Below are 13678 nucleotides of genomic sequence, written 5' to 3'. Positions count from 1 at the left end.
CCCTAACCCTAACCCTAACCCTAACCCTAACCCTAACCCTAACCCTAACCCTAACCCTAACCCTAACCCTAACCCTAACCCTAACCCTAACCCTATAAGAGATATCTTTCTATAAGATATATAACTAAAGGTTAAAACCTTATAAAATATATTAGTATTAGAAATATTTTACTCTTTAGTAATAGATTTCCTAATAACTATATTATATATAGTAATCTTAGAGAAATTTAAAGTATTAGTTTAGAAAAGGTAATTATAGCTAAATATAAAGTTATAATAAACCTTATATAATATATAAAATATATATAGCTAGGCTAATAGTTAGTTTAATATATATAAAAACTCTAGTAGTAATAATATAAAAGAGATTTCTAAGCTATCTATTATTAAATCTAGTAGTAGAAAATATATAATATTATTAAAAGCTATATTATCTTAAAATAATTACCTTATACCTACTAACCTAGGTAATATAAGAAAGAATACTATATATAATAAAAATAACTAAGATAATAGTAATATATTTAAGACTAGTATAAATAATTTAGAAATATATAATAAATAAACTAGGTCTTTATAGGCTTACTATAGTATTTTAGAGAATAGAGCTTTAGCTTAATAGCTAATAAATAAAATATATATCTAAGATTTTCTCTATATTTACTTAGAGTATACGTAAGTAACTAATTAATATTATTATAAATCTTCTAGTTTAGCTAAAGGCTTCCTTAATTAAGTATATTAACTTAAAGTATAGAAAAGCGCTTTAGAGGACTTTGTTAATTACTTTTATACTAGTATATAGATTTTCTTATATAGGTAAAGGCTTATTTAATTAAGAATCTTAATAAAAAGTATAGAAAAGTACTTTAGAAATTCTTACCTATTACTCTAGTAGTAACTATACTAGTAGTCTAGTCTAATATTATAAAAGACTATATACTCTAGGCTATTAAAAAGGCTAGCTTTAACCTATTAAAATTTTCTTAACTTAAGAATATTATTATTATAATAGAACTAGAGTCTACTATATTATATACTTTAAGACTTTATGTAGTATAGTATAAAATACCTAGTTTATAATTAATAATAGATTTCTTATTTATAATATAAGTAGTAGAATAGTAGATCTTATCTTATACAAAGTTATAGAACTTTAGCCTACTACTATTAAGAAGGCTATAGTAGAAAGTAGTAATAAGTATAGTAGTAGTTTTATTAATTATATATTTTTTATAGCTACTAGAATATTAGCTAGGTACTATAGACTTTATAAGATTTACTAGCGTATATACTAAAGATATTCTCTATATATTACTATCTAAAAAGGTAGTTAGAATACTATAAAACTTTACTTTAAAGGTTAAAAGTAGCTTCTTAGAAAAAGGTATACTATATAGCCTTATATAATACTATACGTAAATCTATACTATACTTAGTAGAATATAGCACTAGCTTTATAACTATAGCTGCTATAGTAGTAATTATAGTAACTATTATAGGTAAACTAAGTAGTATAGACTTAATAGTTTTAGGTTATTAGAGTAATAAGCTAGTAACTATAGTAGTAGGTATATATATAGCTATAAGTATAAGTAGTACTACTACTATATCTACTATAGCTATAGTAATAGCCTTAAGCCTAGTATATTTATCTATATTTATACTAATATAATACAGTACTAGCAGCTAACGTATATTAATACTACTTAAAACTAAAATTTTATAAATATATCTAATTACTTAGAATAATATACTTTACTTATATAGAGTATTATCTATAAAGTTCTATAATAAAAAAGCCTATAATAGTAATAAGTTAAGTAGTATAGATATTTAATTTTTTACTATATACTTTTCTATTAATAGTAAGTAATCTATATTATCTATAATAGAGCTATAGGTATAATTATTTCTCTTTAAATTTAGTATTTCTTAAGTAGTTTAACTACTTTATAGCTTACTCTTTTTTAAACTTCCTATTAGGCTTAAACTTAGTAACTAGTATTATAGAGTTAATATAGTAGTTTATAAAATACCTTATATAAGATAATTATATATAACTATACTAACTTCTACTATAGTTAGTATATAGAGTTCCTACCTCTTTTAGAAATTATATAAAATATTACTATTATTAGTACTTAGTATTTAGAATTATAGTATAAGGCTAACAAAGTAGATTTTATTTAATATAAAGTATTAATTATTAAATTATTCCTAGGTATGTTATTTATTATTATAAACCTCTAAGTATCTATAAATAGTTAAGTTTATTAGTATCTCTTATATTAAAGTAGAAGCTATAATAATAGGTATAACTTATATAATAGCCTAAGTAAATACTACTTACTAACTACTATTATATAGGGTTTTTCTTCTTATAACCTTAATAAATACTATTTAAATAGGTAGGTTTAAGTAGCTAATATTTTTAGAATTATAGGTATTTTTACTATAACTAAATATTACTATAGCTTAGCCTATATATATATAACCTTACTTTTATATACTTTTACCTACTTTAACTTATTTATACTTATTTATTAACTCTAACCTTTTAATCTCTTTAACTTAGAAATAGCTATTCTTAATTATATTCTTTATTATCTATAGTCTCTATATTCTATTTAAATAGTAATTAATTAGTTACTACTTACCTCTATACCTACGCTAGTCTTAATTACTTCCCTACTTATAGTAATAGGTATAGAGACCTCTACTATTACTTCTTATATAATAATATTTACTATATATTTTACTTACCTTACTTTATAAGCTAACCTTAATCTAATCTTTTACTTTTAGTATTAATAATACTAATTATAGTTTATAAAATAACTATATTAATAGCTACTAATAAGTTCTCTTTAACTATATATTTATATATAATAATAATAGAGTAGGTTCTTTTATAGCTTTAAATAAAGTAAGCTTAAATATAGCTATACTACTAATACCTAGTACCTTTAGAACTATAGTATACTTCTAATAGTAACTTTAAGCTATTTTAGTTAAAACTTACTTCTTTTTATTTAATATATACTACTATAATATCTCTACTTTATATATTTTATATAGTTTAAACAGTATTCTAGCTATAAATAATTAATATTATATTATTATAAATTCCTAGACTAGTACTAAGCATAGCTATATAATCTTTATAATATTCCTTCTATATTATACTAGTATAGTAGGTTACTTAAGTAATAATACTACTACTTAGTACTTACTTAACTATAGTAGGAACCTAATTATTATACTTTTTACTACTAAGTATAACTTTAATAGTATTATTTTCTAGCCTAGTATATTTAAGTTAGGTAAAGGCTTCTTTATTATTAACTAGTATAAAGTTATATTTTAAGCTACTTATAAATAGTTTACTTATAGTTATATAGCCTTAATATAGTATTTAATCTATTAGGTACTATATTAGAATATATAATTTAGTTAAGGCTTAGAAGAAGAAGGTAGTAATTATATAATAATTATAAATAAAAGTCTATTTTTACTTATTTTACTCTCTTCTCTTTATAAAGATTTCTTATATAGTAGTAATTTAAAAGGAATAAAGTATATAAATCTTTTAGAATTAGTATAAATTACTTAGAATATTAGGTAAATTTAGCTAGATATAGTATAAAAGTGTAAATTTACTCTTATACGCAGTGTAATTTTACCTAACCTAGTATATTTTACACTAATATAGTACCTTAGTAACACTATAGAGACACTACAGTTAATAAGCCCCTAGTTATAGAGAGATAGTTATCCCCTAGTATAGACGCTATTTCTGTTCTTAAATAAAGAAATTAATCCTTACTAATAATATTTAGATTAAAGCCTTAGTATTAGGATATAGAAAAGAGAGAAGGAAAGAAAAAGAGTAGAAAGTAGTACGTAAACTATCTATTATTACACACCTATAAAATAACTATATATAAAGAGATTTTTTATTAAGATTTAATTATTAAGATAAAATATTAGGTTTAGTAAGTATTCTATAATTTTTAGGGTATATTATTAAGGTTTAGTAGGATAGATTTTAATAAGTAGAGTATAATTTTTAGCCCTTATAAGACTAAGTATATAAGAGTAAATTAATTAGCTTATAGATATAGCTAGAGATCTAGTTATATACTAGGATTATCTACCCCCCTATATAGGGAGGTACACCTCCTAGTACTAGGGGTTATCCCCCTATATAGGGGAGTAAATTACTAGTAGTAGGGGGTAGCCCGCCTAGTACTAGGGGGCCCCTGCCTAGTACAGGGGGCTGGTTGACTGTAGTGGAAGCCCTCTATCGAATCGGTTAGGATAATCTATGCATCCCGCCAGATCCTACGGTCGTAGACCGGGCCAGCAAGTTAATGTAAAATTACGACCTTATATTTCTAGAAGGAGTTAATAAGTTAATGCAACGACCCTGGTTTAAGCGTATCTGGGTTGTGCAAGAGGTCACTCTGGCCAGGCCTAATGCTCCCCTATTACACCTGGGACTGTCCACCTGCAGTTTGAACAAATTCATAAGATTCGTTACATTCTTCAATTACACGCAGACAAACTCCTTTTGACCTCTGCCTACGGCCATGCCTTCATGCGTGCGAGATATAATCTTGCATTCTCAGGCGTCAACCACCTTCTTCGTCAACGCCGGGATTATTGGTTGGACGGCAACCGAAAACCAAAACCTCTTTGGTACCTCTGGTACGAGAATATACGATTCGAAGCCACCAACCCCCGGGACAAGGTGTACGGTGCACTTGGTATGACATCTGCACACCTGGCTGCAAATTACACTGTCGACTGCCGAAAATCCGTAGCACAGATCTACCTTGATGTCACAGTCAGTGTCTTATCCTCAAATCCCTACATGTTCATTGATATGTTATATGGCCTTCCCGTCTTGTCAACCAGGGACAAGTTCGATCACGATTCCCCATCCTGGGCACTCGACTTTTCGTGTACGCAAGAAGGATGGGCACAAGGCATGCGCGAACACATCTGGCGTGATGCGTGGAAACGTGCAATACCTCGGAACCTAACAACTCAGCTCAAAGTCAAAGATCGCGACCTCGTGGTTGGGGCGTCAGTTGTAGATGAAATTGCACATGTAATCCGGTGTCCTAGATCGGCGACAGCATTCGAGGCGCTTGCTGACACGTTAACTCTATCTCGACTGGCAGAAATACAAAACTTGACAGAAGTTGAGTTTGTATCCTTCATACTCAAATCGCAAAAACTTTACCAATCTGGCTTGGCAGCTTCTGAACTGTGGACGTAGGGAGACCGAGCGGCGCTACGGGAATTGATATTGTCTGTCCCATGGGCAATCAGGAACATTCGTTCTTGTTCTGCAATCCCTCCACAACAAGAGTGTGCAGAGAAGTTCGAAGCTCTAATAAGGGTTGGCGAGGGTCCAAACTCAGCATTCAGCCACGCCCGTCCGCTCTCAGTAATGCTGAATCACACGCTGGTAAACGCTAATACAATGTTTTTCTTCGTAACAACCAAAGGACTGGGTGGATTTGGTATGGAAGGTGCCCAAGTCGGAGACACAGTATCAGTACTTTTCCGTGATGTATCAAGGTTTTTAAATGTGCCCTTTAAATTGGGAGGATTTGAGCAAATTGCAAAGAGCGCTTGATACTCGGATTTTAGTTATGAGATAACAGTAGACATAGGGAAAGTATGTGCAATTACTAGCAACGCACTCGCCACTGTCGTGAATCTCTTGCATGACTTATCAAAGCTCTGTTTTGCGCACTTTTTCTTTTACCTGAGAGATCTTGAAGCCACCTGGTGCACGAGTTTGGAAAACTTGTTTGGGATCGTACTTCGCGGCGGCGGCACGGATTTTTGCTACGTTCTCGAGGCCATAACTTCCTAGGGGATTCTGAACAAAAGTCAGTAACAGACAGTAATTACAACAATATATACACGTACCTGGTAGCTATCGGCATAGTTCATGTACGTCCAGTCAATCAGACCGTTCAAGCTTGCTGCATACTGTTTCATTGCCTCTCCAGATTTTCTGAGCTTCTCTCTTGCCAACACCTCCAACTCGGGGCTCATAACAGCGATGTCGTATAGAAGCATAACGACATTGTCCATTTCTCTGTTCAAACCAAGAACGTTGCCTCCCTTTGCCACGCTGTGCTGAGAAAAGCTCGTGGCAATAGACTGGAACATGCATTGAGTTATGAAGTTTGGATCAGGACTGTCTGCTTTCCATTCATTTACGAGTTGTTCGTGGAGCTCAACAATCTTCTGGTAAATCCGTATGTCGTTCTTGAACGTCAACGTGAACCAAATATTGCTAGGACAATGTTAGTGTTGACAACCGAAATTACGATCTGAGTCAAACTCACCGATATCCTGCAGCCTGCTCAAGCTCGTCTGTCAGGGCTTTGTGGCTCGCAATCCTCATCGTAGATGCTATTGCGTCTGGGATCGCCATGAACCCATCGAATCCGGGCGGCGCCTCGTTACCTGTAGTATCTTCATAAGCAGCAAGAATCACAATATCCTCCAGAGCCGGTTGGTAGCTCCAGAAGATAATAGACGACCCCTCGGGATAATTGTTGACGTTTTCGGTCCACGCATGATATGCCTCGATGTGTTGCTGTCCGACGGACTTCGGGTAAATCATCGTGCCACCCCATAAATTGCCAGCCTCGAACGCCTGCACATCGAACTTTGTGACTATGCCGAAGTTAGCTCCTGAGCCGCCTTTCAGAACTTGGAACAGGTCGCTGTTTTCGTTCGCATTCGCATTGATCACTTCTCTGTAAGACCGTCAGCCGAAGCACCGATCTTTCAAAACGTGTTATAACCCACCCATCGGCAAGCACAATCTCAAAACTTCTCACATTATCGCAAGCGAAGCCTTGCTGTGCGGTGTAGAACGAATTCCCCCCTCCTGTTAAAAAACCTGCCACACCAACGGTACCCGCTCGGCCGCCCGCTACTGTGACGCCCAATGGGTCGAGGGTGGCATAGACTTGACCCCATCGCGAACCAGGCTCGATCGAAGCAATACTGGTGTCTGGATCAAAGGTGGTGGTGTTCATGAGTCCAAGATCGATGGTAACCCCATCTTGGATATTGTTCGAACCTGCCCATGTACTATGACCTCCGCTACGGATCGCAAATTGGGTCTGCCTACAGTCTGCATCTGCTACAAGAGTCTTGACTACCCTGGTAACCTCCTCAGTCGAGAGTGGCTGTACGATACAATTGGGGGTCAATTGTGCGCTGACTGACCAGTACGATGAGATGCGATTCGAATATTGCTCGTCGTTTGCATAAAGGACGTGGGTCAAACCAGCACTTTCGATGGCTTTACACTAGCACTTTATCAGCCGGCTTGTATGTAACAAATGCGACTTGGAATTTGACATACACACATATCATTCAGGCCTCCAGCGTCATCCACTACGAAGGATCTGCCCAGAAGAGATCCAAGTAAATGGGTGAAAGGTTTCATAATGTGTGACTGTTTACAGCGTTAATGTCCTAAGAAAAAATATTCGTCGAGGGAGCAGGACGGTTTGCTTTTGAGTCCATCCACTGGAAGGTGACAGTAATTCCCAAGAAGACTCGATAAGCTATGGTCTTCGGAAGGATGCAAGTCGAGTCATTATGCTTGCCGATCTGCAACAGAACAGCACTCCGCGGATGTTGTATAGAGCGACCCCGCGGCAATTTGCATCTTGTAAAAAGGTAGGTTTAAAGGGAATTTTGGCTGGGCAATATCAGAGTATATTGTAGCACTGTGTTTGCTCGAATGATATTTCGACCTAACTAAGAAAGACATACTTCCCTCATCTCTTGATTTAGAGAGCGGGAATGTCTTCGCCACGAATAAAGTAATTGCCGCACACGAAGGATCTAGTGCAGCGGTTACTATTACTTGGCAGCGGCACGGATGCTTGTGGTTTTCAATTGGCTGCCTGACCTCGTACGATCTTTCTATACATCAGTTCATTGTGTTTGAATAGACGAGCATACATCTACTTCAGAGGACGTTTTCGCCACGTAGTATGTGCGTCATTCACACATGAGCTGTCCGTCATGAATGTAGTTACGACCAAGCTTCAAGGACGATGTTTGTATTTATATCAACTTGTCGTCGAGAAGGATGACATTCGTGTTGCTTGGCCTGAGATGACTATAAACGGTACAAGCGCCATGATCTTCTGAAACATTGTGGTAACGATCCGCAGTGCAATCAGGTCATATGGGGTCAAGAAACGTTCCTGCAGCAAAGACCAGCCTCACCCCAGTTTTGAAAGCCCCTAACTAGGGGTTCAAATCACATCCCATCTCTAGCGAACTGGGAATTCCTCAATTTTTTGTGAACACTTTGATCACCGAGCAAAACGCATAAAGACATGAGGGCACTTCTCTAATGTATAAGCACATACTCGATTTGATCGTTGAGTCCCTTATTATCTTGTTGCAGATATTTTGCTTTGAGTGGCTTTCGTGTTACCATGGCGAACATCAACGGAACTCTTACAGTTGTGGCGCCTCCACCTGGCTATTCGGTCAACTTTGCAAACCCTCAACGCCAGCTTTTAACGGAGGTTTATGTTGTTGTTGTGGTAGAAAATCTGCTCGCCGTCGCCTTTTTGTTGCAGCGAGTATACATCAGAAGCTATCTGATGAAGCTATTTCAAACCGAGGATGGTAAGTTGTACACAACGCAGATATCAAATACATTGCTAATAAAAAAACAGGCATTGTTCTTGCCGCCTGGATATTTTCTTGTGCTACTCAAGCCACTCTACTTGTTGGATGGTACTACAGAGTCATCGGTGTACATGCGTGGGAAATATCTCTGGATGACTATGGCCTATACTCTCGGCTTATTCTGGCTGGCCCACTTGTATACGCTCCTTGTATGGCTTGTTCCAAAGCCGCTCTGTGTCTGTTCTACGGCCGCCTTAATCCTGATCGCGTCTTTCAGATTGCTGTAGGGTCTACACTGTTCGTCATCGTAGGCGCCTACACGGGCATTTTCTTCAGTCTCGTATTTGCGTGTCATCCTATTGCTGCGAGCTGGGATCCCACGCTGCAACCTATCGCCGTATGTATCAATCGTGGAGCAATATACATCGCGACCGCAGTGATTGGAATTATCACAGATGTGTTACTTATAGCGCTTCCAATACCAACTATCTGGAGATTGCAGATGCCATTGAAGCAGAAGGTCGGGCTCACTGGGATATTCGGTGTAGGGTCTATGTGAGTGTAATCGCTTCATTTTCGATACTTGCCATTGGTACATCGCTGACCGAAGCAGAACCATAGTTACTTCAGTCATCCGCCTGGTCATTTTGATACCTTCTTTGACCTCCGTGGACCAAACCTGGGTCATTGGAGAAGGGACTTTGTGGATGTAAGTGCTCGCAAAACTTTTGGATGCTTTACGCTAACGTACAATCACAGCTTTGTTGAATCTAACCTGCTTGTTATTTGTTGTTGTCTTCCTACGCTGCGCCGCTTTTTTAGACACGTAGCTCCTCGCATCATCGGGGAATACTCTGACAGTCCGTCCCGTAGAGAAAGCAACAGCCGCAAACTGCGTACCTGGGGCAGCATGACTAGCAGACCCAAACGACAGTTTGATACCTTGATGAATACCGTCGATGACCACGAGAACAGAGAAAATATTCCGTTAGAAATGAGAGGTGATGGGAAAAAACTTGGTCACCGTGAATCGAGAGTCAACGTCTGGGGCATGAAGGCGGATGATGATAGTGAAGAGGCAATCTTGTATGAAAGAACGGTACAAGTGACGTTTGAAAGCGCAGAGAATGGGAATGAGTGTAATCAGAGACATGTCGGGAAGGCTTGGGCTACGTAAATGCATCAACCGGGGGGCTTGTAACTCGACGGTGTTCAATATACGCTGAACGATTGGCAATAAAAGCACGCGGATTTGCAGCGCTTCTCAGCGGCAAACTTTCTCATATCTTATAGTGCACTTGTACCAATCATGCAACACGTCCTTGGAAAGACTGGCAGAGATGTTGTAGTCTTGTTGTAGCTTGTTGTGGTCTTTCCTTCGCCGGCGATATGTCCGCCTAGAGACAGCGGGAAATGCCTCAAATTGGCTTACGACAAATTCAGCTCAGTATGGGACCTGTTGGATGCGGCCTACACTGAAGTCTTGGTCTAAGACGATGGCGCGCCTCTTGACCGCTGAAAATGTGTGGGGGACCGGCACTTGTCAAGTGATACGCGTCACGAGCATAGCAAGCAAGGGGCGGACCGTTTTCTGCAAGAACGCCGGCGCGTCGAAACATGAAAAAAGCGCGCGAAACCCGAGCCGCTGGGTCACGCTAGCTCCGCGTCGTATGGGGGCTACGTGCCGCTGGCCGCAAGCGCTTCACACGATTAGGGGCCACGTCCTGGTCCGCGCTTCTGTTGTGGGATTTAGGCGTGAAGCTAATCAGGCACAAACGTTCATCGTATGTTGCGTCGGTTCTCAGGGTTGCTACCGTGCAGCTACCTCTGGTCTGGCGAAATTTTGTTGGGACTACCTTCGACCCGTGGGACTTCTTTCTAGACTTCTCAAGCAATCGAGTAGCTTCCAAAGAATGCCCAATGGTGACACCGATGTATTTTCCACCGATCCTGAGATAATGTTGGACCAAAACAACTATTATGTTCTGTGATCAAGGACAAACCTCGTGAAAGCTAGTCTTGTCTGTCTAGATGAGTCGATATATTCATTGCGGATGTGACAATCAGTAGTACAACACGCAGTTCATGCAGGTTTCTTATCATCAAGGCACGGTATCAAACGACACAGAGCCGTGACTATTTTACGTAGAACATGCAAGAGGTTTGGTTACCAGGTTATAGGATCTGTCAATTCACCAAAACGATGAAAGTCGGATGTTCACCTTTCCGCTATCTTAAACTCAAGATGTGTGCTTGTATTGGCACATAATAAGTGACTGTGTAATAGTTGTCATTGTCGAGGCTGATCAATATGGTAACAGAAAATACTGAAGTGCCACGGATGCCTCATCTAGGGGCATTTATGGTTGGAGGGATAGTTTCCGATGCGCGAGAACCGCAATTGGTGATTTTTGCTCTCGAAAAGGTTACTTTGTAAAAACTGTTGTCCGTTTTCAAGAAGCATGATACAGCTTCGATGGATACCTACTACAAGCAACAGCGAAGATGTCCATGGCGCGAGTACTATAAATGTTGCGAGCAACACCGGCGAGCGCGTAGTCAACAACGAGGATTTTATATTCACCGGAGAATTAGTCAAAGACATGTATTGTATTCAATAGGCTTTTGGTAAGATGTCTGGTATTATAGTATAAGGAAGGTCACTACGGGTCTGAGTAGCAAGTGTGCTCCATTACCGCATTCGTGGCACAAAATACTGGGTATAGTCAACACTGTTATGAGGAACGGGCCCATGTAAGACTGTAACTTGATAGATAAAAGTCAGCAGGTGAATGGGGCGAAAGGTCAATTAACTCTGTAGAATCTTGCGGTTCTATTGCAGTGAGCAACCTACTACGTCCCGTTGGTAGAGCGGAAAATCAGATCAGGAAAGAAACCTAAATAAGATAAACAACGCTTTCTAGAGAGAACAAAACGGTAGAACATTAGGCGTAGAGACAGATCGCATGATCGTTTAACCAGTCAAGATGCTCATGATTGACCATGTTTCACAGACTTTTGCAGAGTGACGGAATTAATCCGATGTATATTCTCTATCATTTGCCTTCCAGAGACTATCTATGCATGATAGCGGCTTTCTTTCCACACTAGACGATACGGACGAATTGTGTCGCTCCCGGACAACACACCTATCAATTACTCAATCGCGCGTTTTTCCTGAGCTTCGCACCCCAATACCAAAGCGCTAGTGGTGCTGGCAGCCCAAATATCAACCCAGTACATCCCATCACACTGTTTCCCCAACCATAGCCAAGAGCCTCATACATACTCGGTGCGAAAAGCGGAAACAGGAATGCGGTCAAGCTTCGTAAGAATTGGGACGCTGCCATGGCGCTACTGGTGTGATCTGGATACGCATCCATGGTGTAAGCTTGGAGTGGCATACCAGCAACCTGCATCCCGAACGTCGTCAAGAATATGCCGATATCTACTGCTATCCAGTGCACACGATATTGTGCTGTCCATCCGTATATGAAGAGGCCGATTGGAGCTATCAGAGCGCCAGGGAAGATAAGCAAGATCCTGTACTCTGGGGCAACATCATCCTCGGAGATCTTTGCTTTCATGCGGCGGTAGAAATAATCCATGACTGGCGCACTGAACTGCGCCCCTGCGAGCTCACCGAGGGCACAAGCAATATAGTGCAGACCACTCATCTCAAGAGAAAGTTGGTATTGCTTGGTCCAGAGTTCCGCGAAACTGGCGAGGACGATATAGAGAATTCCATAGTAGAACGCTGAGATAAGACTGGTAATTTGAATGATGGGGTGGAAGATCAGTAATCGAAGTGGGCGGCTTAAAGCTCTACTCAAGACCGAGGATATGGATCTGTTGGCTATGGCGCGCTCATGCTGCGTGTAGTATCGGCCATCACCGGTTTCTTTGCGCAATCTTGCAGCGCGACGTGCGAGGATCAACGGAGGGTATGTCTCTTGGAAGGCGGTGAACGACACGACGATCATGACAGCTTGGAAGATAGACGTTGACCAAAACATCCAGCGCCAGGTTGTACGGAAGGCCATAAAGCCTCCTATGATGGGCCCTACGAACTTTAGCAATGCGGACCGATAGCTTGGCCTGATTTGACAGTCTTACCAACGGCAGCCCCAAGCAACGGAATCAATAGATAGATTCCCAACGACTGACCCCTCTGCTCAGGTCTCCACACATCGCCTAGAACACCACCTGCAAGCGCATATATGCTGGATGCTCCAAATCCTGCAAGAAATCTTGCAGCAATCAAGATTTCCTTTGAATTCGCAAACCCACACACAATGTTCCAAACAAGAAACCAGATGTTCGAAGCGTGCAAGATCTTTTTCCTGCCATAGACTTCGCTTAACGGACCGATGACCAGTGGTCCAAATGCCGTCGCAAGAAGGTAAATGGACAGTGCCATGACTGCCTCCGCAGAACTCATATGAAGTTCTTTTGCGATAGTAGTCAATGCAGGCGCCATGATAGTGCTGACCATTATGCGGTTGAAACCTGTCGCCGAGAGGACGTCAGTCACCGCCCACTTTCTTCCTGATGGCCAGTCCTTGGGGTTGTCGATGTCGAAGGAAGGGTCATAGGCTACTAGGAATGAGTCTTCATTCTTCATACGTGTTGATGGAGTGGTGCTCTGAACAGGGAGAATTGCCATCTCGGTATCCGCCTGAGCGATGGGAAGAGTTTTAGTAATTCCTTGAAGGGGGCCATTGGGTGCCATAGTTACGAGCTCTGAGAGCAACTGAAGGGAAGGCAGTAATACCGATTGAAGGTGGCAACCAGGCAGCTATATATATTGGCAAGATCATTCGTTTATCATTGCTTATCAGATCCGACTCGTTTCCGAACTCCGAGACTGGAGTACTAGGCAATCAGATTATTTCTAGCAAGTGGATCCCTCCTGCGAGTGGTGGAATTAGCGTGGCTATGCTGCGCCGCGATTTTTGCCAGGGAAAGATCCCTG

At 39.6% G+C, this 13678-nt stretch overlaps 4 protein-coding genes across 4 annotated transcripts; 2 read left to right on the top strand and 2 right to left on the bottom strand.

Annotated features, from left to right (window-relative positions):
* Positions 1 to 4603: 4603 nt before the first annotated feature.
* On the top strand, positions 4604 to 5290 carry P153DRAFT_356404 (uncharacterized protein; the record flags this gene model as incomplete). Its single annotated transcript, XM_033666644.1, has 1 exon — positions 4604 to 5290. The coding sequence occupies one exon, from the start codon at positions 4604 to 4606 to the stop codon at positions 5288 to 5290; it is 687 nt and encodes a 228-aa protein (XP_033525063.1).
* Positions 5291 to 5438: 148 nt separating this feature from the next.
* Positions 5439 to 7495, bottom strand: P153DRAFT_422519 (FAD-binding domain-containing protein; the record flags this gene model as incomplete). The annotated part of the gene is made up of 6 exons (XM_033672375.1): positions 5439 to 5489; positions 5786 to 5902; positions 5953 to 6325; positions 6378 to 6794; positions 6847 to 7355; positions 7412 to 7495. 6 exons carry the CDS (start codon positions 7493 to 7495, stop codon positions 5439 to 5441), a joined length of 1551 nt encoding a protein of 516 aa, XP_033525062.1.
* A 1009-nt stretch (positions 7496 to 8504) lies between these two features.
* P153DRAFT_384935 (uncharacterized protein) lies at positions 8505 to 9880 on the top strand (the record flags this gene model as incomplete). Its single annotated transcript, XM_033670386.1, has 4 exons — positions 8505 to 8700; positions 8751 to 9258; positions 9317 to 9412; positions 9463 to 9880. The coding sequence occupies 4 exons, from the start codon at positions 8505 to 8507 to the stop codon at positions 9878 to 9880; spliced, it is 1218 nt and encodes a 405-aa protein (XP_033525061.1).
* A 1848-nt stretch (positions 9881 to 11728) lies between these two features.
* On the bottom strand, positions 11729 to 13417 carry P153DRAFT_366219 (MFS general substrate transporter). Its single transcript, XM_033667999.1, has 2 exons — positions 12820 to 13417; positions 11729 to 12766 (listed from the first exon to the last, which is right to left on the bottom strand). The coding sequence occupies exons 1-2, from the start codon at positions 13367 to 13369 to the stop codon at positions 11856 to 11858; spliced, it is 1461 nt and encodes a 486-aa protein (XP_033525060.1). The 5' UTR covers positions 13370 to 13417; the 3' UTR covers positions 11729 to 11855.
* Between the last annotated feature and the right edge of the window lie 261 nt (positions 13418 to 13678).

Source organism: Dothidotthia symphoricarpi (assembly GCF_010015815.1).
Source record: "Dothidotthia symphoricarpi CBS 119687 unplaced genomic scaffold P153scaffold_8, whole genome shotgun sequence".
Taxonomy (NCBI): Eukaryota; Fungi; Ascomycota; class Dothideomycetes; order Pleosporales; family Dothidotthiaceae; genus Dothidotthia; species Dothidotthia symphoricarpi.
The sequence above is the reverse complement of the archived record's forward strand: the minus strand, read 5'-3'. Positions and strand labels throughout refer to the sequence as shown.

Coding starts and splice junctions, on each gene's coding strand:
- P153DRAFT_366219 (XM_033667999.1), bottom strand. CDS start 13,369: ATGGCAATTCTCCCTGTTCAGAGCACCACTCCATCAACACGTATGAAG. Junction 12,767..12,819: donor GTTGCTTGGGGCTGCCGTTG/GTAAGACTGTCA, acceptor TAAAGTTCGTAG/GGCCCATCATAGGAGGCTTT.